This window comes from Plecotus auritus (genome assembly GCF_963455305.1).
Source record: "Plecotus auritus genome assembly, chromosome: 6".
NCBI classification, from domain to species: domain Eukaryota; kingdom Metazoa; phylum Chordata; class Mammalia; order Chiroptera; family Vespertilionidae; genus Plecotus; species Plecotus auritus.
Window position 1 is genome coordinate 145630244 of NC_137773.1, and position 27211 is coordinate 145657454.

The window sequence follows — 27211 nt, forward strand, 5'->3', positions numbered from 1 at the left end:
AGCTCCACCTCAGAGGAATTCAAGATCCAGACTCGGAACAGGGAGGCTGGCGTGGCCCTGCCCATCAGGGCTGCTCAGACAGAGTTCCCATCAGTGTGGAAGGTGGCACTATCGGGAAGGTCACCAAAAAGACACTCGGGTTTCTCTCAACAAAGGGTCTCTCTGAGCACCAGGTAATCTTGCATGCACCTTAGGGAAACTGCTTTCTTGACTGAATTAACCTGCCCTCCTGCAAGGCGAGCTGGCAGCCCAGGGGAATGAGCTGCTTTTGTGCTCAAGTTTCTTCCCACAGAAAATTCTTCTCACTCTCCATATCTCCTCATCTCTCCCAGCAACATTCAAAATCAAATCACAAGTGTGTGCCCTTGGGCCCACCTGATCTTTAACAAGCCGATTCCATCATCGCCTTGCAACCTGGAGGAGTTTAGGAAATGGCTGTAACCCACAGGGTGGTGCGGGTTTGAATGGACTCATAATTCAGGTGATCATTTAGGTGCACAGGGAGCGAAATGGGATATCCATTCAAAGTAAGATGTTGTCTGGGGTGGCTTCTCTGTTCACAGAGTGGGGGAGAGGACTGGAGGCAGTTTTCTGAATATTGCGGGCCCCTTATATCCATTTTTGCAAGAGCTGTTTGAGATGTTGGTGGTGTGGTGATGTCCCTGCTCAGCTACATCATTCTGGAGAAGTCTGTGTTCCCACAGGCCTTCCTTGCCGGCCTGGTGACATAATAAATGGAACACGGTGACACCCAAGCAGGGTTTATTTCACATTCAGTTCCAAAAGTTTCACTTGGCTCTTTGGCAACCAGCAATTTTGATGGGGGGGTGGGGGGAGGGGGGGGCGGTGGCGGGTGTGTGTGTGTAACAATGTTGATGTTGATGGAGGAAAATGTTCCAAAGATAGTAGTGGAGGGACCCCCAGGAGGGGATGGCAGGCTAGCCCAGCCGTGGGCAAACTATGGCCCGCGGGCTGGATCCGGCCCGTTCGGCTGTTCTATCCGGCCCGCGGAGCCGAAAGAGCGGAGGGTTCTCTTGCTCTCCCCTCCGCTCCTTCACCAGCAGCAGTGTTAACATGGCAACGTCGGGAAACACGGCCGCAGCTCCTTCTCCTGAGTGGGTGGATTTATATCCGCCCATTCAGTAGAAGGAACAACCTCTCAATCTTCCAGAGGATCCTTGTAATGCCCGCGGACGCGTCCCCCGGCATCACCCTGGGAATGCGTAGACACGTTATCGTGGTGATGTAGGGAGACACGCCCCTGGAGAGCACAGTATCAGAGCATTAGCTAAAAAGGAGACCAACAACACTGTTCCCACTGAAGTTGATGTTTTAAAGACCAAAAACCTTTCAACCCACTCTACATTGCCATCTACATCTATGTCCCGGGCATAATTTAGAAGTTGCACTAAAGAAAATGTTTAATTTACTGTTTACACATTTTGTTCTTTTCTATTTGTTTTAGTTTTAAATTATTTTATTATATTTAAGTTTAATTTGAAAGGCTTTTGTACCTTTCCTTTGTTAGGCAATTTTATTTTGCCTTTGCCATCTTCAGTATAAGGTATGTTGTTGTGCTATGATTCCTCCATTTTTTGAAGTTTCAAATTATAATAATTAGTGTTTACATTCTTCTTGTGAAAATGTTTGAAATGAATAAAACTATTGAAATAACAACAAAAAAAAGACCGTACCCTTTTATGTAATGATGTTTACTTTGAATTTATATTAGTTCACACAAACACTCCATCCATGCTTTTGTTCCGGCCCTCCGGTCCAGTTTAAGAACCCATTGTGGCCCTCGAGTCAAAGAGTTTGCCCACCCCTGGGCTAGACTGTGCTCAGGAGCCCCCATTCCTTTGTGGAAATGTAGTTGCCCCCCAATACAGGCCTGGTGCAAGACTAAGCTCCCCATAGCACTGCTTCAGAGTCAAAGTGAGTTCCTGAGTGTTTTTGAAGAGAACAAAGAAGAAATAACACATATTTGGGTGGGGATGAAAGAGGTCCATCAACAGTCTCATTCACCATGTCTACGGGGGACCATTCCCACCATACTGAGCATCCTCTCATTCCACAGGCTGACTGGACAGGTTCCCATCCTAGCTCCCAAGGCCTGGCCTAGCATCTCAGATTTCGAGCTAAAGAGACTTTCCTTCTGAGAGGCCCACCTTCACATTCTGGCTCTGTCACTTTCTACCTGTGTGACCTTGAAAAGTCATGTTTCCTTTCTGGGCCTCACATGTTCCATCTCTAAAGTTGGTGATTAACACCCTTCTCACAGTGAGAATGAGAAAAGTAAATGAAGTGATGCACGTGAAGAGTCTGGCCAAGTAGGTGCTCAATAAAGCTAAGTGTCCTGGGTAGCACCCCTCTCTCAGTCCTTGTCCTAGTTCCTGGCCTGCTCCTTCCTGTGGCACCATTTCCCAGCTCACAGTGGTAGGCGCCTCCCCCACACTTGGACACCTTCACTTTGCCCACCCCTTCCCCACCCAAGCCCTTCTTCTCTGATGTGGGCAGCCAGGCCGGCTTTACCGGCATTCGACCTGAGCAGCCGCACAGAGTCCCCAGCTTGGTTGAATGCTTTGTGGTTTTATTATTAAAATTCTTCAGGATTTTTTGCATAAGGGTCCCACATTTTCATTTGCACTGGGCCCTGCAAATGATGTAGCTCTCCCCAGGTAACTGACAGCCCCCTTCATGTTGTCAGGTGCCTCTATAAACCAACACAGCGGAAGGAAAGCCTTATTTCTTCAGGACCTGTGCTAGGTGCTCTGGAACACATTGTGTCATTAATCCCTGTTTTACTGATAAAAAATAGAGGCTTTGTCACCTCCCTTGCCCACACAATGGGTAAATGGTCGGATAAGATCAGGTGTGTCTGATGCCAAAAGCTGTGCCTTCTGACCCTTTAACCACACTAAATAAACTCAATATTCATCCAGGAGTCACAATGCGGTGGGAAGGGCTGACACTCTCATAATATAATCAGATATGCTTTGTATATATCATTTAAAAGCAATTAATTAAAGAAAACCCTCACAGGGGAAAACCTACCACACAGTTTCTGAAGGGATTTCTCCGAGTAGGTCTCCCGGTCACATCCCTTCCCAATGTAATTGGTCTGCAGCTCTGTGGTGATCTGGATGGAGGACACGGCCCCATCGCACATCTCCAGGTGGATGCTGGGGAACAGGGGCACACTCCCCGAGCCAGGCTGGTACTCAATCCTCTTGGTCCAGTCTGAATAAACAAGGGAAGGATGAAAGTCAATCAGGTACAGCCAGTTCTGCTAGGACACTTGTTTTCAATATATGAGCTTGTTCCAACACAACTAACATAATGAGGGAATAATTCGAGGATAACAGGAATTTCCCATTTGCTTATGCAAAATTGCCTCGCTGAGAAATACTGGACGATGGCAGGAAACTGTGCCCAGATGAAGTGAGCCATTTAAGAATGTACAATGCGTGCACACATACACACCTCACACATCTACCAGCTCCTCGATCCACCTTGTTAGGAGCTGCACCCACTGCATCTGTGGCTACAACTTTCCATCCCGTTCAGACCACCCTCCTTCCACCCATTCACAGTGAAGTAACACACAAGCTGCAACCCTTCCTACGGCCACTTCCACGAGCAAAGGCCAGGTCTCTTCAAGGTCAAGTGCCATGTTTACTGTAGCACCTATGTTTCTTAGCCAGGAAGCTGTGTAAAACTGTGCTAATGTTTTTCCTTTCATTCCTTTTTATGCGTCACTGATGATGTTTTTGAGGGTTGTGCCCCTCACCCAATTTCCTCATTTTCCCTAGTGTGTTGATTTTTAGGAATGCACACGTCTTGTCATAAACAAACAAAAAATGGTGGTTCAAGAATCTCGCGAGATCCTGAGGTGGGGTGCAAGGATTCTTTCCCAAACACTCGGGACTGTGACCCACTTTCCTAGGGCTGATGGTCCTGTTTTTTAGTGGAAAAAATAATTTGGGGACAAGAATTATTGTTAGAGAGGAATAAAATCACAATTAAGGTGGCACTACACGATACATAGCAATCAACCAACATAAATATTAAGAGTGCATGTACACATGAACTGAATGAAACAGCAATAGGAGCGATGAAAAGTCAGAGCCAATACAGAGCAACATTCACAGCGACCGCTAACAGTGCTTGCTGACAACAGTGAGCATCCTACGCTCTGCAAGGATGCGCGCCCGAGAGGTCGGTGCAACCCTAAGGCTGACTCGAGGGTAGAAAGAAGAATGAATCTGAATCATCCAGAAACATAAGTGGTGAAAACTATTCATTTATGAATCTCAAATGTGTGTCACATAGAATGTTGCTGGACCGTCCTTTTACTGAAGCAGAAATGAAACTCTATGTAATTGCTTGCCCTGACTCATGAGAAGCTCAGAAAGTCCTGGACTCAAAGTCAGTGTGCAGTCACCAGGGGGCTCCTCACAAGCTCCCAGTGGGCCACTGGCCACCAGCTTGCGCTATACCGGGAGAGTGCAGAGGGCTGGGCATAGGGGCCACCCAGATGGCTTTGTTCACGAAGCAACCATTTGCTGGGTGTTTCCATGTCCCAGGCTCTGCTTGGAGCATCACGGATAGAGCAGTAAAGGAGTCCAGAGAGGTCCTTGCCTCGTGGAGCTGGGGGCGAGAACTGTCCCAGCAGAGAGGATTAGTGCTATGAAAGGAAACGTGGTAGCAGAGGGGGGGCCTCTTTAGATCGAGAGAGATACCATCTGAGCTGAGGCCTGAATGCCAAGGATGCATGTGTGGAGAGCCTCAGAGAAGCAGGTGTGAAGCAGACGTAGCTATGATCTCTGCTTGACTCTATCAGGACAGAAAGATCTTGGGCAGGTTAGTGAAGATCTCCAAGCCTCAGGCACCTCATTGGCAAAATAGGGGCCACTGCATGGACCCTACAGAGTTGAGTGACAACCAAGTATGACAATGTGAGCCTGGCCTGCAGTAAATCCCTGACTGATGTTTGAGAGAAGAAAGGAGATGTTTGGTCCATGAGGGGAGAGGAGGGGTATATCTCCCTGCATGGCAACCTTACCACATGCTCAATAACTGTAATTTTGGTCTATCTCTGAACCCCCACATTAACCAGCTGCTCTTTTTCTTTTAAATGTATCTTTATCATTGAAAGTATTACAGATGTTCCCCTGCCCCCTCCCCACAACTCCCAATTGAACAAGCTGCTCTTTAAAGGGTTTATCAGAGCACGCCATGAGCAGAGACTGCACACCAGGGGCGTGAGATTCATCTCCAGGGAACTTGCCATGGGAGGACATTTGGATGAGGGTGACTATATGTAAAAGAGAATATACCCACTTACATGTTTTTCCTCAGAGGCTCCAGGAGCGGTGCCTGGACTGCCTTTTACCTTCCTATGGAGCTGCTATAGCCCGTGCTCCAGGGGCTCCAAGTTCAATTTCAAGGACCAACCACTGAAGGATGGACACACACCCAACCTTGTAGTGTCCTACGTATAAAATGTTTCATGCTACATGCATTTGATCATGCTCTTCCTTCTGCATGGAGCTCCCTTTCTACCCCCTTCTGTCTTGGCATCTCCACACCATTTTTCAGGATTTTTCTAAGTCTAGGTAGAAACTCTCCCCTGTGCTCTCACAGCATCCTAAACAGTAGACCGACATTACACTCCCAGCTTCATGGTCACTCTGAATCCCTGTCATGCTGCACAATACCTGGCACAGAGTAGATGCTCCCTAGATAGTGGTAGAAAGTGTTAATGGATCCTATAGGATATCCATCTGTGTGTCTGCCTCCCCCAGTAACTGGGAACTCTTTGAAGTCAGGCTTTGTGATGTTTATTTTTTATCCTTCCACATCTAGCTCAGAGCACAGGAAATATTAGCCGCGTGAATCTGGGGAGCCCCAGACACCTGACGTTGACTGTTGCCATGACAGCCCTTCTTGAACCATAGACAGAACCCATGGTCTGTGCGCAGCCCCTGCTCTCAGACCTACAGAGCCAGCCATCCCAAAGGCAGCCATGACATGCTTGGTTCTCTTTGTTCTCAGTGGGGCAATTGGTTCAGAATTGATGTGGAAGAATCTGCTTCCTAATAACAAGAAATGACAACGAAGAGGAGGTCTCTTTTCCTTCCCTCCCTCACTCCTCTTTCCTTGGGTCCTCCCTTCCTTTAGAGGTGCAGATAAAAAAATGGAGAAAGTGTTTTTGTGCACGGGGCCTTGGTGTGAGCCCTACACCATGTGTCAGAGGTGTCCCACAGCGCCTCCTTCTGGAAGCCTCTTCTGTTGGAGAAGACCAGAAAACCTTGATATCCTCTTTATTCTGTGGGCACTGAGGAGGGTAAGATAGCATGATGTTTGTTTGTTTTTTCTTATCTAGATATTTTGGTGGTTATCTCTGATGAGAAATTCTACCTCCCATCTTTTCTGGAAGAGGTGCAAATAAAGCAGCAAATAAATAATGAAGGAAAGTCAGTGGAGGCCGTCTTGGCTGAGTTTTTATTCCTCTTGTCACCCCATAGCCAGAGGAGCAAGGCCCTCTCTGGGGAGAAATCAGGCACAAAAAGAGTTTTCAGGAGCATCACATCTGCCACTTGCTCTGGTGACCGCATGAGGCTTGCTTTTGAGGGTTTATGAGGAGCAGGCAAAATCGCAAGCACTTGATGAAGCTTTCTGAGTGTAGTATCCTTAAGAGAGTGGGGAACTCACACAAGCACCATCCATTTCCCAAGGAGTTGGATAGGGATTAAAAGAGCAAAAGCAGGTCATCAAGGTCAGCCTTGGCTACATGAAATGTCTATCCATGCTTATTTCCTGGGGGGTCGGATAGCATGATAGTTAAAATATGCCCTCTAAATTCAGTGTGTGTGGGTTCAAATCCCAGTCGTCCCACTTCCTGTGTAACCTCCTTGAGCCTCAGTTTTCTCTCCTGTAAAAATAGTACCTACCACCCAGGTTGTGGGGGGATTAGATACAGAGTCGTTTCAGCACCAAACACAGGGCACATATTCAATAGATACATTATTGTTCAAATACCATATATTCAATAATATTTATTGCAGGAAATAAGAGGACCTACAATTATTAAGCACTGACAAGGTGCTAAGCTTTTACATCCATTTTTTCATTTAATCTGCCCAGCAACCAGTGAGTGGGTGTTATCTTAATTGCACAGATGTCAAAACCATGGCTGAAAGTTGACGTGACTGCCCAAGGCCACACAACTCTTTTAAAATAACTCCTCCGTAATTCTGAGGATTTGCCAGAACTGAGAACAATGGCAATTTTTACACATTCATTTTTGAACATTCAATTTATACTGATATAAAAACGAAAAAGGTGATAACCTCTGAGGTTGGCAAGGGATCAAGAAGGGTTGCCTGTTTCATCACTGCTTGACCCTGAGAGCAGTTTGTGGGGGCCGTGTGGCTGCTTTGGCACTGAAGGCTGGAGATATCTGGCCTTGAATCTCAACTCCCCCAAATGCAGGTCATGTGACCATTGCAAAGCCCTTGTCATCTCTAGGCCTCCATTGCCTCATCTGTAGATGTGACATAATTACACTTCCTTGTGGGCTTGCTGTGAGTACTTAAGGCTAAGGGTCCAATACAGAGATCCTCCTCTTGAAGTCCATGATAGGAACATTCCATTCCTTGGCTCACAAGCTTCCCAAACTTCTCTAAGCTGTCCTGCTTGGAAACAAAATCTTTTCAGTTTATAAAGGGCCTAGAGACTAGTTTATAAATTGTGGTTCAATTTTTTTTCTTCAGTGAAGAGAAAGGAAGCAGACCACCTATTGTTTTAATAATAAGGTTCAATTACACTGTAAGTGTTCCTGAAAAGGCTAACATTGGAATGCCTTCAGGAATTAAAATCCTTCCCTGTGGATTAAGGATTTAGAAACATGATGATTTTATTATAACTCCCATTAAATTTGGGGAACATATGTTTTCTTATTAGGGGAATGTTAACCTCTTGGAATTCTCATATTATATGCCTGGAGGTGTAAATAAGCTAATCTGAGACTTCTGGAAGGCATAGCCAGGGGTCCTCAAACTACAGCCCGCGGGCCACATGCGGCCCGCCGAGGACATTTATCCGGCCCGTCGGGTGCCACTGCCTGTCCTGCTTAGCAGCCGACTCGTCCCAGGCCCGCAGTGTGCATAGGAATTTGTTCATAGTTGTTTTTTTAAACTATAGTCCAGCCCTCCAACGGTCTGAGGGACAGTGAACTGGCCCCCTGTTTAAAAAGTCTGAGGACCCCTGGTAGGCTTTGGGGGCTCTTATAATCCAAGACATTCAGGGCCATTCTTCTAATTCTGCATGAAAGAGAAAGACACAAGTGTGTCAAAACATTCTTCTCTTCCCTAACTGTGCCCATTCTGGGGCCTCCAGCTCTTCCTGATCTCAGCTTTCAGCAGCTGAAGAAGCATCGGGATTTTAGGAAATTGCTGGATTCCTACAAGGTGAGTGGCTGGATGTGGGATGCTGGGGAGTAGGAGGGATGGGAAGAGGGCCTCCCCGAATACCGATTGTTCAGACAGCAGACAGCCTAACCCCGTGGTCGGCAAACTGCGGCTCGCGAGCCACATGCGGCTCTTTGGCCTCTTGAGTGTGGCTCTTCCACAAAATACCACGGCCTGGGCGAGTCTATTTTGAAGAAGTGGCGTTAGAAGAAGTTTAAGTTTTAAAAATTTGGCTCTCAAAAGAAATTTCAATCATCGTACTGTTGATATTTGGCTCTGTTGACTAATGAGTTTGCCAACCACTGGTCTAACCAATCTCTGAAGGCATCAACCATCTGGCACCCTTCAAGACTTTCTCCAAGAGATTTGTGACTTTGACATGGGTATCAAGAGACTTCCTTTCCTTCCGGGAGAAGATAAGGAGCTACCTTTGCTCAGCAGTAAGCACTCTTACCTCCCCTGGCCAGCCAGTGCATCTGAATTGGAGGCCCCTGAGGAAGTAGAGATGGGCTGGAGAGGTAAGCAGAGGTCAGGTGAAGAATGTAGCTAAGAGGTTTGGATTTCATCTCCGGGCCAGGGAAGAGCCATAAATTGGTGTTTAATGAGAGCATGAGGTCTTCGGACTGTGTTTTGGAAAGGTCACTTGGCAGCTGGGTTAGGCCTGGTATTCATTCACAGAACATCAGAACACTCCTGATTAGCCACCCCCTGATCTGATCCATCCAGGCAGAGGGTCACCTCTGACAGGGCCACACAATGGGGAATTAGCTTCAATTTAATTACATTAAGGAGTGTTAAGTCTGCAGCTGGACAGACTCAGGTTTGAATCCTGGCTCTACTTCTTCTTGGTTGTGTGGCCTTGGGTAAATCACCAGACCTCTTTGGTCTTATTTCCTCATCTGCAGAATCAATACAAATCTACCTTGCACTGTTGCTTTGGGAATTGGAGAAAAAATATGTAAAGCAGCAGGAACAGAGACCTGTTGTTACTACTACTATGATTATTTTTGTACCGTTCTTACATTATTCCAGATTTTCTCTTCACATTTTCAAAACTGCTGTGTGCAACTGTGAAGTGGGACTTGCAGCTGGAAGGAGGTAGGAGGAGGTGAAGATTCAGAGGCTGGGCATCCAATCTTGGCTCCAAGACTAGCTTCATGCTCAGAAGGGCCCCATGGTTGGTCTATGCTCTGCTGTCACTGCCTTAAAATTCTTAATAATGTTAAAACAAGGAGCTCCCCACTTTTATTTTGCATTGAGACCCATAAACAGCTGGTCCTGCCCTTCCCGCTGAGTAACCTTGGGCATGTTGCATAACCTTTCTGAGCCTCAGTTTCTTCATCTGCAGAATGGGGATATTAATTAACTACCCCAAAGGGAAGAACTCAGGCTATGCGTCAGACCCAGCTGTGAATCCAGCGATGCTACTTGCTACCATGTACTGTGGGCCAGTCATTTCCTTCCCCATCTGAGTTTGCTCGTGCAGACACTGGTGATATTGTCACCTATTTCAGAGCTGCGGATAGGGTTTATGTCCGATAAAAAATGCAAGGCACTTAACCCTGAGCCCAACACATTATAGGCACATTATTTTTGAGGAGTAAACCATGTGGTTTTGTCTTCTCCAATTACAAACAATTACACACGGGCACAACTTAAAAAGAACCAAAACACAAACTCTCTAAACTCAATGTACAAATGTAAGGAGTCTTCTCTTCCTTTATTCCTGACCCTTTTCCACTGGCTATATTTTATTTCCACAAGAGCATTTCACTACTTTTTAATTCCCACTGAAAGGAGCTATCTTAATTAACTACAACAGAGAAGGAGGAGGGGCAGATATTCTTGTGCACAGAGGTTAAGCCTCAAGGCTGTCCCTGTGGCTGTTGCTCAGGCCCTGCCCTTCCTGCAGGAAGGTCAAGATGCCAACCATTCCAACCCGGATCATAACAGAGACTGGACCCGAAGCAAGATGCCCTCAAGGCTCTCCCTTTGCTTAGAGAGGCAGGTTGGGAAGTTTCCAGGGGCAGCACTGGAGTTGACTGTACAAAGCACTTGTGCTTAGGTAATATACAGTAAACCGTGTCTCTGTCTCAGCCCACCAGGTGGGCTCAGTCATCCCTAGTTCCTCCTGTGGCTGTGCCTCCTTGAACCGGAGGAAAAGTTCCCTCTAGGGATCATGGAGGGGAGAAAGGGGCTCAGCTTGTGGGACCACCTCTCCCGACCTGACCACCATAAAGCTCTGGGGCTCCAAGGGGTGAGACAGGTGGGGAGCTCCCTTCAGGACCCGCTCCTGAGTTCTATTCCTCTCTCCTGGGCTGTGCTCTGTGCCTCACACACACAGATGATTTCTGCTCACCATATAAATAAAACTGAGTGCTGACTTGGAGTCAGTCTAGGTCACTTAGTGCCCGCCTCCCCCCACTCCCCCACCTTCTCAGAGCATCATCTCCCATCATTCAAGGTACCATGCTGGTTTCTAACAATTCTCGTTTGTCTGTCTACAACTCTCCACCCACTCACTTCCTGCGCCCATCAGATATCCCACAAGCACATGGACTGTGTCTGTTTATTTGATTTTAAATGTTCACTGCCTGGTACAATTCCTGGAATATAGTGGGTTCTCACTAAATGTCTGGGGGATGAATGACAAGGGTGCTTCATGAAAGGTGCTGTGTGCAGACTCTGGGGCTCAGGGAACTCACCTGGCACCCTGCTTTGGCTGGACTTACTTCTTGTTGCATTTCTTGTAAATTCTCCTGCTCAGTCCTGCCCCTCAGAATTGAAGGTGTTACTGCCAGTCTACTGGGCTAGGTTTAGGGCTGCACACTGCTTCTCTAGGGCCCCAGAGATCCAAGTTCTGTCCTGCCCCCATGCCTAGACACTGCACCCCAATCCTGGCTGCCCACGTGTTGCGAAGGGGTCATTTCTCTTCTTCAGGGTTCTCTGATGCCTGTATGAGTGCCTTAACTCCCTTGTAAGCCTCTAGTGTTAGGTACCATTACTTTAAACCCTGTGGCCTCCCCTATCACCTAGCTCAGTGGTCGGCAAACTGCGGCTCGCGAGCCACATGCGGCTCTTTGGCCCCTGGAGTGTGGCTCTTCCACAAAATACCACAGCCTGAGCGAGTCTATTTTGAAGAAGTGGCGTTAGAAGAAGTTTAAGTTTAAAAAAGTTGGCTCTCAAAAGAAATTTCAATCGTTGTACTGTTGATATTTGGCTCTGTTGACTAATGAGTTTGCCGACCACTGACCTAGCTTCAAGCTCTCTCCTGGGCAGTTGGGCAGCCCCCAATGCTGCCACTGAAGGGAACCCTATGGTGTTCAGAAACCAGGACCCTTGCCCAAAGCTTGGCTGCTGCTTTCTCCCCAACCCTTTCATCCTCTTTAATCCCCTCAGCTCATGTGCTTTCCTATACCCAAACCGAAGCATATCTGGCAGAAATGATGCTGAGAGGTACGGAAACCAGGCGATTTAAGAGCAGGCCTTCTGAAAGATAATTTCCCCAAAGGAGAAATCATTAACTCAACCAGCCAGGGTACTTTCTCTTGGATTTATAGAAGCTCTTCTCTCCTATGTCCAATAAACATGAGCATTTTCCAGGCAATTTTCTTATCTTGGGACAAATGTGTGATTAGTGAAAGATAAAGTAGCTATTCTTCAAGAATCTTTACTTTTATGGCTTTGAAAAGCATTTACAATGCAAGAGTATAGTTTTTCATGCACACATTTTCAGTCTTTTTGTAAAAATGGTTTATGTATACTTTCCATATTCCAGAAATGTAAATCTCTTTAATCTGTAGATCAGTTGTACATGATTGCAAAGCTTACCTTTTTTCAAAAAATAAAAAATAAAAATAGAAGGACCATTATCTAGGTGATAAAGCCTCATTACTGAAAACAAACAACCCACTTGTCTTAAACTGTGGCTGCAAATGAGGTCACATTTATGCTAAATACCGACCTGCCTCAACCAGGTTATCAGAAATGAGCCCTCTCAAGAAAAGGCTCCTAAATTAATTTTACGAGGCCAGCATTACCTTGATACCTAAACCAGATAAAAACATAAAAGAAAAAAAAATTATAGGCCAATATTCCTGAAGAACATAGAGGCAAAAACCCTTGACAAAATATTTGCAAACCAAATTCAGCAATACATTAAAAAATATCATACATCATAATCAAGTGGGATTTATTCCTGGGATGCAAAGTTGGTTTAATATCCACAAATCAATTAACATGGTATACCACATAAACAATATGAAGGATAAAAAACATATATCCTATCAATAGGTATAGAAAAAACATTTGACAAAATCCAACATCCATTCACTATAAAAACTTTCAGTGAAGTGTGAATAGAGGAAACATACCTTCATATAATAAAGGTCATATAAGACATACCCATAGCGAAAATCATACTCAAAGGTGAAAAGCTGAAAACTTTTTCTTTAAGATCAGGAATAAGACAAGGATGTCCACTTTCACCACTTTTAATCAACATACTATTAAAAGTCCTAGCCACAGGAATCAGACAAATAAATAAATAAATAAATAAATAATAAATAAATAAATGGCATCCAAATTGGAAAAGAAATAAAACTGTAATTATTTACAGATTATATGATACTATATAGAGAGAACCCTAAAGATACCACCAAAAAACGATTATAACTAATAAATGAGTTAAGTAAAGAAGCAAGATACAAAATTAATATTCAGAAATCAGTTGCATTTTTATGTAATATTGAACTAATGAATAACAGAAAAGAAATTAAGAAAGCAATCCCATTTACATTGCATCAAAAAGAATAACATACTTAGAAATAAATTTTACCAAGGAGGTAAAAGACTTGCACTTGGAAACTATAAGATATTGAAGAAAAAAAGTGAAGACACAAATAAATGGAAGGCTATATTGTGCTTATGGATAGGAAGAATTAACATCATTAAATGTCCATCATTAATATTACCCAAAGCAATCTACAGATTCAATGCAATCCTTATCAAATAGCAATAGCATTTTTCAAAGAACTAGAACAAATAATCCTAAAATTTATATGGAACCACAAAGAATCCAGAATCATCAAAGCAATCTTGAGAAAGAAAACAGAGTTGAAGGTGTCACACTATCTAATATCAAACTATATTACAAAGCTATAATAATCAAAACAGCATGGTACTGCCATAAAAACTGACACAGATCAATGAGCAAAATAGAAAGCTCAGAAATAAACCCATGCCTGTATGGTAAATTAATCAATGACAAAGGAGGTAAGATTACACAATGGGGTAAATAAAAACAGTCTCTTCAGTAAATGGTATTGGGAAAACTGGACAGATACATGCAAGAAAATGAAACTAAACCAATTTCTTATATCATAAACAAAAATAAATTAAACTGGATTAAAGGTTTAAATGTAAGACCCGAAACCACAAAATTCCTAGGCAGTATTTGACATAGCTCTTAGAAATATTTTTTGGGGATATGTCTCCCCAGGCAAGGGAAATTAAAGACAAAAATAAACAAATGGAACTACATCAAATTAAAAAGTTTTTGCACAGAAAAGGAAACCATAAACACAAAAAAAGACAACCTATTAATTGGGAGAAGATATTTGTCAGTGATATATCTGATAAAGGGGTTAATATCCAAAATATATAAAGAACTCATACAACTCAACACCTAAACAACAAACAATCCGAAGAAAAAATGAGCATGATAGACATTTTCCAAAGAGGACATATAAATGGCCAATAGACATATAAAAAGATGCTCACTGTCATTAACCATCAGGGAAATGCAAATTAAAACCACAATGAGATGTCACCTCACAACCATCGGAATGGCTATCATCAAAAAATCAACAAATAGCAGTGTTGGAAAGGAAGTGGAGAAAAGGGAACCCTCACACACTGTTGGTGGAATTACAAATGGTGCAGCCATTGTGGAAACAGTATGGAGGTTCCTCAAAAAATTAAAAACAGAACTATCATGTAACCCAGTATTTGGATAAATAAATACTAAGTATTTATCCAAAGACTAATTTGAAAAGATATATGCACCCCTACCTATGTTCATTGCATCTTTATTTACAATGTCAAGATAGGAAAGCCACCTAAGTGTACATGGCTAGACGAATGGATAAAGAAGATGAGGCACACACATACAATGGCATATTACTCAGCCATAAAAATGAATGAAATCTTACCATTTGCAACATGGATAAACCTAGAAGGTATTAGGTTAAATGAAATAAGTCAGACAGAGGAAGACAAATACCATATGACAAATACCATGTGGGAAATCTAAAACACAAATGAAGAAACAAAACAAACAAAATTCATTGATACAAAGAACAAGTTGATGGTTGCCAGATGGGAGGGAGGTTGGGTGTTAAAGGTGAAAGGGATTAAGAAGTACAAATGTCAGTTATAAAAATAATCACGAAAATGTAAAGTAAAGCATAGGGAATATAGTCAATAAATTGTAATAATGGTGTTGGATGGGTACTAGACTTATAGAGGTGACCACTTTGTAAGTTATACAAGAGTCTAATCACTATGTTGTACACCTGAAACTAATATAATGTTGTATGTTAACTGGAATTGGAAAATAAATTAATAAAAAAGAAAGAAGTGAGTCCTCTCTGAGTATACTAGCTTTCAGAGGCCCCAGACATGTCCCCTACATTGGCCTGCAGTGAGATTGGGCAGCTGCAGGCCCCATAGGCCTCCCTGAGCTTTCACCTCTGCTGGAGCCCACTTGCCCACGCCTGCTGCATTCAGGGCAAAGCCTTGCTCTATCTGGCCTGACCAGTGGACACCAGTCTCCTGGCCAAGGATCCGCATTGGGAGAAAATATTTGTCTGAAGGCACTCACTCAGTCCTCAGGGGCCAAGGCTGGCTGGGCTCCATGGAGAGGCAGGCAGAAGGGCCCTCCCCACTAAGGCCCGCCTTTCCACCTTTGGTGAAGTCAGGTTGTTATACCCACAGCCCTACAGAATCTCTCTGGAAAGTTCTGACTACTTCACCCACTGTCTGCACTGGAAATCTCACCACATCAGTCATGAAAACAGACAAGGAGACAAACATAAGTCCATTTACCTCTGGTCCAGGGACGCACACCAATTCCTGGAAGGTGCAGCTCTCCCGGGGATATTCCTCCCTGCCCTTTCCCCACCCCTCAGTTGCCCTTTCCCCACCCCTCAGTGCACCTCGTGAAGCGCACTGACCCCCCTCAGATCTCAGCTTCAGTGCCACCCCCTCTGGGAAGATTTTCTAAAGGGTCAGGCACCCCTGCTCTCTGCTCTCGCAGCTCCTGGGTTGCCTGCCTGGTCACTGCCCTGATTTCCGGTCCTGGAATGAGTGGCTCACCTGCTTGCCCTCATCCGGGACGCCAGCTCCAGGGCCTCAGGGCCTTCCTTCCCACCTGGCACAGATTAACTACAGAGGTAAGTTCCTTGAATTGAATGCAGCTTTGAGAGCCGCTCTGCTGTGCTGTGAACACAGCTGTCCCTCCGAGTAGTTAGAGTGGGGTCAATGCTCCAAGCCCCTGTACTGGCATTTTAAGGCTCATAATACACTTAACCTTGGGAATCCGGGGCTCCCTGGCAGACCAGAGCTGCCTCATCACTCTCCACTCTGTCCTTCTATCCACCAGGAGCCATTTGAAGAGAGAAGGGTCTTGGAGATCCATGTGGGGAAAAGGAGGCAGTGTCCTGCCCACTTTATTTTATTTATTTATTTTTTTTAATTACTTTATTGATTGAGGACGAGTGCAGCAAGGAGAGATGGGTGGCCTGCTGTGGGTCACATTCATCACTAGAACCCAAGTGTCTGGGGGTGTGCAGATGGTGATATTGGTTTCTAAGCTGCCACCACCCAGTAATGCAGAGAGCAGGGAGGAAACCTCCATTTAACGGACTCTTCGCTGGGCCTCTTTCCCGTGTTATCAGTTTGCCTGAGGAGAGAGGTGGTAGGAGGGCCATTTCACCAATGAGACAGCTGAGGCTGAGGCGTCTAATAACCTGCTCAAAGGCACACAGCCAGCAAATGGCGCTGAAGGCTGGCTTGACTCCTAAACGGACTTTAGTATCCTCAGTTTCTTCTCCTTCAGTCCCTCACGGGCAGCATTGAGCTATTCCTTGCATGATGGGACCTGAGTTTGAACCCTGATCTTTCTGGCTTTAGAGCAAGCCCTCTGAAGCCCTACCCTTTGCTGACTCCCTGCAGGGAAAAACTCCAGCTGGCTGCAAACATTTACAAGAACTGTCAGTGGAAGAGGTAGTAGGCTGACCACATGAGGCTCAGGGGCAGACCCAGGTCCACAGAAAGGTAGGGTAGAGAGTGGGGTTCTGAGTCAGGAGACCCGATACCAGCTATGGTTCTACCTCTCGCCATGTGTGTCCTTGAGCAAGCCCCAACCCCTTCCTGGTCCCCAAAGAGGGAAGAAGTCTGAGAGATGGCTCCTCTATCCTGAATGAAAACTGGTCCCAGTTGTGGCTTGTGGGGGCAGGGTGACACCCCCAACCACACCTCTCTCTCGAGGCTGCCCTGCCGTGCCATGATCCATTTTCTTCGTAACACGAGGGAAGGGTTCTCACTGAAGAATTTTCCTCAAAATAGCTTTCCTCCAATGGTCTCAAAAGCAGGCCGGTGTGTGTCCTCCCTTGCCTTGAGACGCATTGCAGGTGAAAGGGCAGGAGCTCTGTGTGCAGACGGACAAGAGTGGGGTTGGTGCCAGTCCTGCATATTACTTACTAGCTGTGTGGCAAGAGTCTTAACCTCAGTGTTCTCATCTGCAAAGTGGGAAAATAACCCCTTTCAGGTGTGGTGAAGAGTAAATGAGAGCGTGCATACAACACCCTTAGTCTGGGCTTGGCAAACAGTGAAAACTGTCAGTGGTGACTATGTTGTGCTTGAGTACCCTTTGGGGTGAGCAGTCCACCCCCCCCTTAGGGTTGAGATGATCTGATCCAAAAACTCTTGAGGCCCATTATCCAGGGCTCCCACCGGAGCCACAGGGGCAGGTGGAAGCAGGCGGGAGCTTGGGCGCTTTTACCCAGCAGGTCGTTAAGCACATTAAGTTGCCGCCGAGAAGGTAAATCAGCATCGTGCACAGAGCTGTTTGTTTCCCCTTAATGATCGGGATGTTAGTGATGTCAAACAGGTCGTACTTCACGGAGGAGTGCCCCACGAGGCCTCAGCCAGGAACACGAGGCTCGCCTGGCAGATCTGAGCAAACCCAGAGCACCTGCCTGCGTCACTGCGGAGTTAGTGGAATTCAGGCCTCAGCGATGGCTCTTCCCATTATTTGCAGGAAAACGGCTCCATTGTGATTTTAAGCTTCGAAATCAAGGGAACTAAAAAGAGCTGCTAGCAGTCTTTCACCTTGTCCTCACAAGAAGCCCGCATTATCCCGTTTTCTGCTGGGGAAGCTGGACCTGTCAGGACAGACGTTCCCAAGGCTGCAGATGGGGCAGAGCTGAGCTGGGACTGAGGCCTGGGTTCCAGGCCCTGGACTGTGCTCTTTCTACCCACCCCACTGTCTCCTTTTAGTCCCAGTCTTAAGCGCCAAAACCAAAATCAAGGACCTGATGGTCAAGCCACACAGCCATACCCAATTCTATGGATTTCAGTGTGTGTGTGTGTGTGTGTGTGTGTGTGTGTGTGTGTGTGTACAGTGATTTACATTTTGTAGGGCACTTCCATACCTAGAACATCATGTGGCCTTCTTAACAGTCCTACAAAATAATACAGCCAAGGATTATGATCTTCTTTACAGCTGAGGTAACCTAGGTCAGCCAGGGAAGCGGTTTCAGCAAAGCCTGTGGATCATGATGGAGCTAAGGGCTGACTCCAGCCCTTACCCCCCACCCAGCTCCACCTTCACCACTTTGTGTTAACTCCCACACCCCAGACCCCATTGCCTTCTCCAGCGTTGGGTTCAGGGCTATGCTTGGGATAAGGGAGGGGGAAGGAGCCGGAGCAAGAACGGGGAGGGAATGAAAGGGGAGGGGAGAGGAGACACAGGAAAGGAGAAAACACTGATGAGGAGAGTCAAGAGAAAGGAAGTCTCCAGAATCTTTGGGTTTGAAGCCTAACACTCAAGTCTCAGGCTCATGTTTTGTTTCTCTGGCCCATAAGATAACCAGAGGCAACTCTACTGGTAGGTTCAGGCAAATAGTATATGAGAGCAGGCAGTCTGCAAGCATGGGATTATTTCTAAATGAGTTATAATTTCAAGAGGATAGTGCACTAGGCCAGGCTCAATAGGGGATGCGAGTTGTAGGGGCGGGGGAGGTGTGGAAGGAAAGAGAATGAATGTTAGGGCACCTCTTAGGTACTACATTTTTCATTCAACTCTCGCTACCCTGTCAAAGTGAGTTTCATTGCCATTTTATAGATAAGGTGACCGAGAGGTTAAATATGTTGCCTACGGGCATGCAGGTTGTATCTTTTCTGAAGCGATTTCTGAGATGTGCTGTTGAAGCTGGTTACCTGCTCCTTTGGGAATTCCCAACCTCCTTGTTTGATCCTTCTTCCTCCTGATACCTTGGTGCCCTCTTGGGATAGACTGACATGAATTTGAATTCTATCTCTGCCATTTACCAGTGGTTAGCTTTTGGGCAAGTCCCTCAATCACTCTTAGCCTAAGTTTTCATCACCTGTAAAATGGGCTAAAATTGCCTTGAACTTTATACTCTTTTGCCTCTATCTACACGTGTTCATTTTATGTCCATTCATTCTTGGCTGTGCTAGGTACTCCAATAAACTACTTCTCACTACAGTGTCAATGGACAATAATAGCTTCATGCAGTTGTCAGCAAACTTCTTCTGTAAAGGACTAGATAGTAAATATTTAGTCTTTGAGAGCCATCTGGTCTCTGTCAAAAGTATTCAGCTCTATTGTGGCAGTACCAAAGCAGCCATGAGCTAATATGTAAATAAATGAGTATGGCTGTGTGCCAATAAAACTTTATTTATGGGCACTAATATTTGAATTTCATATAATATTCATGTGCCACAAAATATGATTCTTCTTTTGATTTTTTAAAACCATTTAAAGTGTAAAAAGCATTTTTTCAGTTCACAGTCATACCAAAACAGGTGGTCAACTAGATTTGACTTGTGATTTTCCTTTGCAGACCCTTGGCTTACTAGTGGCTCCTGCCGGAGGCATTTGCATATTAGGTGGGGATTATCCTATGGAAAATGTTGGTACCCTAATGGTGGGATCTTGGACATCCGGCAGGACAGTGAAGGAGAGAACTGGGGGTTCTCTCCTTTGTCTTTCTGGCCAAGTCCCCACACATCAGCCTGCAGAAGGGTAACATCGTCATGAAACCTGATGGACGCAGCTGCACCTCTGCTTGATCATTCCTCTCAGCAAAGCTGGGCACCTTCCCAGGCTTAATCACCCTATGATTCAAAATCAATGCTTTTCTTCTAGTACCGTGGTCAGCAAACTCATTAGTCAACAGAGCGGCAAACCGCGGCTCGCGAGCTGCAGTTTGCCGACCACTGTTCTAGTAAAACCTAAGCCAGCTCTTCAGTGCATTTGATCAATAATTGGTCTGACTTCTGGAAAGGGCAGGGTGCAGCCGTCTGACCCCAAGGGCCTGGGCTTTTTCTCCTTGGCAGGGAGGTGGACAGGTGGACAGCTGTACAGGGGACTGGGAAATACACTTGACAAGGCTTAGCAGGGGCCTTTTCTACCTCACACATGCCTGACTGCCAACCTGTCTCCTTGTTTACGGAGTCTCATGAAATTAGCCCGAAAATCTAGCCTCCTTTGCTGAGCAGCACTTTGAATTGGTTTTGGAATAAATACAGGACTTTAGAAGCGCTCCTATTAAAAGTGCTCTCAAGAGCAATCTTCCTTTTCAGCTGGTCTCCCTGACTAATTTCTGCATCCCAGCAACCACCTGTGTGGTTGGCCAAGGCGTCCTTCTTCCCCAAAAGGCCCTCACCTTGTTTAGGCATGAAAGCCCTGGGCTCCTCACTGCCCCGGAGTAACACAGGACCCCCCCCCCCACCCCCCTCCATAATCTGGTCCCCAATGGCCTCTCCATCTTCCCTCCATACCTGAGCCATATGACGGAATGCCCGCCTTGCTGACATCTGCTCCCTCGTGTGGAACACCCTTCCTCTTTGCACTGAATCTATTAGCTTCCAGATTTGGCCCAGGTTCATCCCTTGGAGGGCCCTGCAAGGCAGAGAGGCTCTCCTCTGTGTGCCCATAGCTCCCTCCACAGAGCTGATGCCCTCAGCATTGCCGTCATGTCCTTCTAAATTATGAGCCCTGGTAGGTCCGTGTGCCTCTATCCCGTCTTCAGAACACAGTGGGCCTTCAGTAAAGGGTTAATAAATTCACTACAGAAATATTTCCCATGTGTAATGTGTGTCAGCTTCAGTGACCTCCCAATGCAGATGACTAAGGGAAAATTAATCTCAACCAGAGCTTTCCTGCTGCTATCCTTTCAACACAAAAGTGTTAGATATCCTGTAGAGGGTAGGAAACATTTCCTGTGTGGCCTTCTTACTCAAAGTGAAGGCTACGGACCAGCAACATCCAGACCTACCCCAGACTGACCTAGTCAGAGTCTGCATTACACCAGGTACTCAGGTGCACATTTAGGTTTGAGAAGCTCTATTCTAAACGATACCCCGCCTCCTTCCTAAAGAAGGCCTGATTCCTGGAATGGAACAAACATGAGACCATCTGACACATCAGGAGAATTACTCACACCCAAAGAACAGGGAAGAAATGGTTCAATTGTGTGACTGTATCTCCTTTTCTTTCTACTCGAAATGAGACACCTTCCGGTGAAGGCGGCAAGAATAGGAGTTGGCCTGTGGGAGAGTCCCTGGGAGCTGATGGTATTGGGTGATCTGGTGCTGGGCCAGGTGTAATTATTGCCGTGGGATCATGCTCAGGGACGAGGCAGGCAGGCAGACATGAGGTTCTGCAGGAGTTTGAGTCTGGAGAGCTGATACTTTTATTTATTTATTTATTTACTTTAAATATGTGTATTCATTGCAGAGAGGAAGGGAGATGGAGAGACAGAAACATCAATGATGAGAGAGAATAATTGATCGGTTGCCTCCTACATGCCCCACACTGGGGATCAAGCCCGAAACCCGGGCATGTGCCCTGACCAGGAATCCAACCATGACCTCCTGGGTCCCAGGTCAACGCTCAACCACTGAGTCATGTCAGCCAGGCTGGAGAGCTGATTCTTGATAGAGGAACCTTGAGACCAGTAGGACTGGATGTCCAGCCGGCAACATGCCTGGGAAGGAAGTGGTGATGGGCCACGAGCAAAGTCTGTGGTGGTTCTTTAAAGGGGAATTGTCTCTGCATAAAGGGACCGTAAAATACTGATTTTGGGATCTAAACTGACAGGGACAGTAATAAACACAAAGTCTGATTTGCAACAATAAAAGGGGACATACACTAAGGAAGTATTGTAAAGACAAAGTTTCTAGCTTAAAACATAGAAAGAGATGGGCCAAGGGACTGTAAAAAACAATAAAGAAAGGCATAAAGGAGGTATGTATCTCATAACTAATATAACATAACATAATATAACACGTAACATAACAAAACATAACACATAACATAACAAACATAACATAACAACACATAACATAACATAACACATAACATAACATAACAAACATAACAAACATAACATAATGTAACATAACACGTAACATAACATAACACATAACATAACATAACAAACATAACATAACAAACATAACATAACATAACATAACATAACATAACATAACATAATATAACCAGACAAACAAAACAACCCAAACTAGCAATTGCATGACAAACGATCCTCTGACACAATCTGTGGCCCCAAAGGAGGGTCAGCAGGGTCATCTCCATTGGGTCCCACTGTTGCTGTTGTTGCGCAGTCACTCTGAGGCACTGTCCTCTGTGATGCTCTGCGCTTCCACAAGGATGGTCCTCAGAGCACAAAGGGGCCCAGGCCTGGGCATTTATCACCTCTTGGCAGAAGGGAAACAGACACCAAGAAGACTGCAATCCCGGATGCCTGGCATAGAGCGTGTGGCCAGCTGCAGGCGCACCTCTTGCTGTTCCTACTATGACCTTTCATCTCCTTAAACGGGAGACAGGGATACCATGGTTCTCAAAGCTCAGGACAGAACAAGCGATTCACTTCCGCCTCCGACTCACTCAGGTCTAGGTGATGCTTTGGGGACTCTGGGCAGCTGAGAATGGGGGTGATGTTCCCTTTGACAAAACTCCACCTAGTCCTGCAGAGTTCACTGATTCAGAACCATAATCTCAGAATGCAGATTAGACTAAACTCCTAGAAGACAAAGATAGCACATGTGTGACATCCTGGGGTAATTTTCTGAGTGCACAGCTTTCTTCTCCCAATGAGCCCCACTCTGTCATTGGTGAGTGATGCTGGTAAGTGAGATTTTAGTTTATGCTTATGTGATGGATGGAAAGTTTAGCGAGGACCAGGGGCTGTGAGAAGCATGGTTCTGCCCTCCAGGAATCCAAACTGTTTCAGGGAAGATAAGTCCAACCCATAAAAGGAGACAGAGAATGGAAAACCACAGCCTGAGCAGAGATGCTTTTGCCAAGGTATAAAAGGCAGCTGGCAGCAGAGCCAGGGTCTGGGATGCCTATCCATGCAAAAGGGGGGGGGGGGAGAGGGGGGAGACACATGGCGAGGGTGGAGGCCAGCAGCATGCTGGGAAAGGCTGGGCTGGAAAATGGGGCCGCTGGCCTGGGCTTGACTGGCGTCTTGTCAAGCCCCGTGAAGGCTCTAGTTATGGACAGGACCCCTTGCTCCTCCGAGGCAGCTGGCGGGAGAAGCGGTGCTGACTGGGAATTCTAGAGGAGACAAGAGGCTCCGGAACATGATGGACTGCTTTCAGGGGCTGCAGTCCGCTCCTGCCTGCAGGGAAATGACTTGGAACAGGTACAAGAATTTGAACTGCCAGACTGTGTTTGCTCGGTGACTCTGGTTGCCTGTGAGAAGTTAGCTCAGGAAGGAACCTCTGTTCCGGACAATTATGCCTGGCACGTGCCCGCAGACCTGTCACTCACAGGTGGGCTGAGGAGTTTGGGGACTTTTTTATTTCAAATAAAATAATGTTACATGCAATAAACACCAATTATTTAAGAAAAATATCTTAAATATAATAATACTACATGCAATAAACATTAATATTTTAAGAAAAGAAGGATTTTAAGTATAATAATATTACCAAAACTACTAACATAGTATGATATCAAAAAAGTTGTAGGAAATATTAAAGATCTGCAAATAACAGGATTACTTCTGTTATATTCTAATTCCCCCCCCCCCCCCCCCCCCGCTCTGGCTCTACTTTTGTTCATCAGTTTATGTTGTTCATTATATTCCACAAATGAGAGAGATTATGTGATATATATCTTTCTCCGACTGGCTTACTTCGCTTAGCATGATGCCCTCCAGGCCCACCCATGCTGTTGCAAATGGTAAGAGTTCCTTCTTTTTTATAGCAGCATAGTATTCCATTGTGTAGATGTATCACAGTTTTTTAATCCACTCATCTGCTGATGGGCACTTAGGTTGTTTCCAAATCTTAGCTATTGTAAATTGTGCTGCTATGAACATAGGGGTGCATATATCCTTTCTGATTGGTGTTTCTGATTTCTTGGGATATATTCCTACAAGTGGGATTATTGGGGCAAATGGCAGTTCCATTTTTAATTTTTTGAGGAAACTCCATACTGTTCCCCACAGTGACTGCACCAGTCTGCATTCCCACCAGCGGTGCATGAGGGTTCCCTTTTCTCCACATCCTCGCCAGCACTTGTCATTTGTTGATTTGTTGATGATAATCATTCTGACAGGTGTGAGATGGTCCCTCATTATCGTTTTGATTTGCATCTCTCTGATGATTAGTGACTTTGAGCATGTTTTTATATGTCCCTTGGCCTTCTTTATGTCCTCTTTTGAAAAGTGTCTATTTAAGTCCTTTGCCAATTTTTTTTTTATTGGATTGTTTATCTTCCTTTTGTTACGTTGTATGAGTTCCCTGTAAATTTTGGAGATTAAACCCTTATTGAAGATAACATTGGCAAATATGTTCTCCCATGCAGTGGGCTTTCTTGTTGTTTTGTTGATGGTTTCTTTTGCTGTGCAGAAGCTTTTTGTTTTGATGTAGTCCCATTTGTTTACTTTTTTCTTTAGTTTCCAAAGCTCTGGGAGCTGTATCGGTAAAGATTTGCTACAACATATGTCTGATATTTTGCTGCCTATGGCTTCTTCTAAGATTTTTAGGGTTTCCCATCTTATGTTTAAGTCCTTTATCCATTTTGCATTTATTTTTGTGTATGGTGTAAGTTGGTGATGTAGTTTCTTTCTTTCTTTCTTTCTTTTTTTTTTTTTTTTTTTGCATGTATCCAATTTTCCAAACACCATTTATTGAAGAGACTATCTTGACTCCAATGTAAGCTCTTGCCTCCTTTGTCAAATATTAATTGAGCATAATGGCTTGGATAGATTTCTGGGTTTTCTGTTCTGTTCCATTGGTCTATATGTCTGTACTTGTGCCAATACCAGGCAGTTTTGAGAACCGTGGCTTTGTAATATAGCTTGATATCTGGTACTGTAATCCCTCCAACTTTGCTCTTCTTTCTCAGGATTGCTGCAGCTATTCAGGGTCTTTTTTTATTCCAGATGAATTTTTGGAGAGTTTGTTCTAGGTCTGTGAACTATTCCGTTGGTATCTTAATGGGGATTGCATTGAATCTATAGATTGCTTTGGGTAGAATGGACATTTTAATGATGTTGACTCTACCAAACCATGAACAGGTATATTCTTGCATTTGTTTATGACTTCCTCTATCTCTTTTTTCAACGTCCTGTAGTTTTCCGAGTATAGGTCTTTTACCTCCTTAGTTAAGCTTATTCTTAGGTATCTTAATTTTTTTGGTGCAATGGTAAATGGGATTTTTTTTTTTTTTTTTAGTTTCTCTTTCTGTGAGTTCATTATTGGTGTATAAAAAAGCCATCGATTTCTGGATGTTAATTTTGTATCCTGCTACACTGCTGAATCATTTATTAAGTCTAGTAGTTTTTTGATGGAGTCTTTGGGGTTTTCTATGTACAATATCATGTCTATCTGCGAATGATGACAGTTTTACTTCTTCTTTTCCAATTTGGATGCCTTTTATTTCTTCTTCTTGTCTAATTGCTATGGCTAGCACTTCCAGCACTATGTCGAACAGGAGTGGTGAAAGTGGGCATCCCTGTCTTGTTCCTGTTCTTAGGGAAAATGGCTTTAGTTTTTGCCCATTGAGTATGATGTTGGCTGTAGGTCTGTCATATATGGCCTTTATCATGTTGAGATATGCTCCCTCTATTCCAACTTTGCTGAGAGTTTTTATCAAAAACTAGTGACCCAGTGCACAAAATTTGTGCACGGTGGGGGGTTCCCTCAGCCCAGCCTGCCCCCTCTCACAGACTGGGAGCCCTCAGGAGATGTCCTACTCAGCGGCAGTCTGGCCACCCTCTGTGGGAGGTGACCAGGCTGATCAAGGGAAGGCACCAGCCCCATCACCCTGCTGCTGCAGCCACTGCCAGCCACTGCAGCCGCCAAGGTGTTTCATCAACACAGACTCTAGTCCTTTCACTGTGAAAAAATGACAACTTTCTTTAGGCATTTTCAAGATGTGTCTTTCATAGGATATGACATTTCTTTCTTTCTTTTTTTTTTTTATCCTCACCTGAGGATATGTTTCCATTGATTTTTAGAGAATGTGGAAGAGAGAGGGAGAGACAGAGAGAAACATCAATATGAGAGGGGCACTTTGATTGGTTGCCTCCTGCATGAGCCCTGACCTGGGCCCCGGCCAGGGAGAAGCCTGTAACCTAGGTATATGCCCTTGATCAGAATCAAACCCTGACCCTGCAGTCAGCAGTCTGAGGCTCTCTCCACTGAGCCAAACCAGCTAGGACAGGATATGACATTTCTTAGCCCCTCCAGCAGCGGACCTTCGTTTTTTCCTCCAGGAGTGTGGTGGAAAAACCCTAGATCACCTTCTTGGATTCTTATTACCCAAGTTACCAAGAACATTGCAAGTGGCGGCATACAGGGAGCTTAGCCAATGAGCAGTCAGACAAGGTATTTACTCTCGAACTGGTTTGGCTCAGTGGATAGACCGTGGGCCTGCAGACTGAAGGGTCCCAGGTTTGATTCCTGTTAAGGGCATGTACCTTGGTTGGAGGCACATCCCCAGTGGGGAGTGTGTAGGAGGCAGCTAATCGATGTTTCTCTCTCATTGATGTTTTCAACTGTCTATCCATCTCCCCTCTTCTCTGTAAAAAAATCAACAAAATATATTTTTTAAAAAATGGTGTTTCCTCTGCAGCTCATGCGGCCCCTGTGTTGTATCCACTGGGTTAGGGGTGTGTCCCCTGCACACCCCAGAGACTGGCAGCTAGTCCCCCCATCGTGGGCGCCAGGTTGGGGGGCATGCAGGGACCAATGGGCTGCGTGCGGTGGTGGCTGCCGGGGTCTCTGCACGCCCCAGAGGCCAGCAGCCAGCCCCCTGTCATGGGCTCCGGGCTGGGGGCGTGGACTTGAACCACCGTTATGTTTTTTCACCATTTGTCCATTCAACACTTGCCAATCACCTGAATTGTGCCTGGCCCTGTGCTGGGCGCTGGAGACACAATGATGAA

The 27211-nt window shown here is 45.3% G+C and overlaps 1 protein-coding gene across 2 annotated transcripts in view; it reads right to left on the reverse strand.

Annotated features, from left to right (window-relative positions):
- Positions 1-27211, reverse strand: part of CLSTN2 (calsyntenin 2) — a 571355-nt gene that overhangs the window by 85766 nt on the left and 458378 nt on the right. For both annotated transcript variants that reach the window (XM_080675259.1, XM_080675258.1), the window contains exon 6: positions 3055-3240. In XM_080675259.1, the coding sequence (XP_080531385.1) occupies positions 3055-3240 (186 nt within the window). The remainder of the gene's footprint in view (positions 1-3054; positions 3241-27211) is intronic.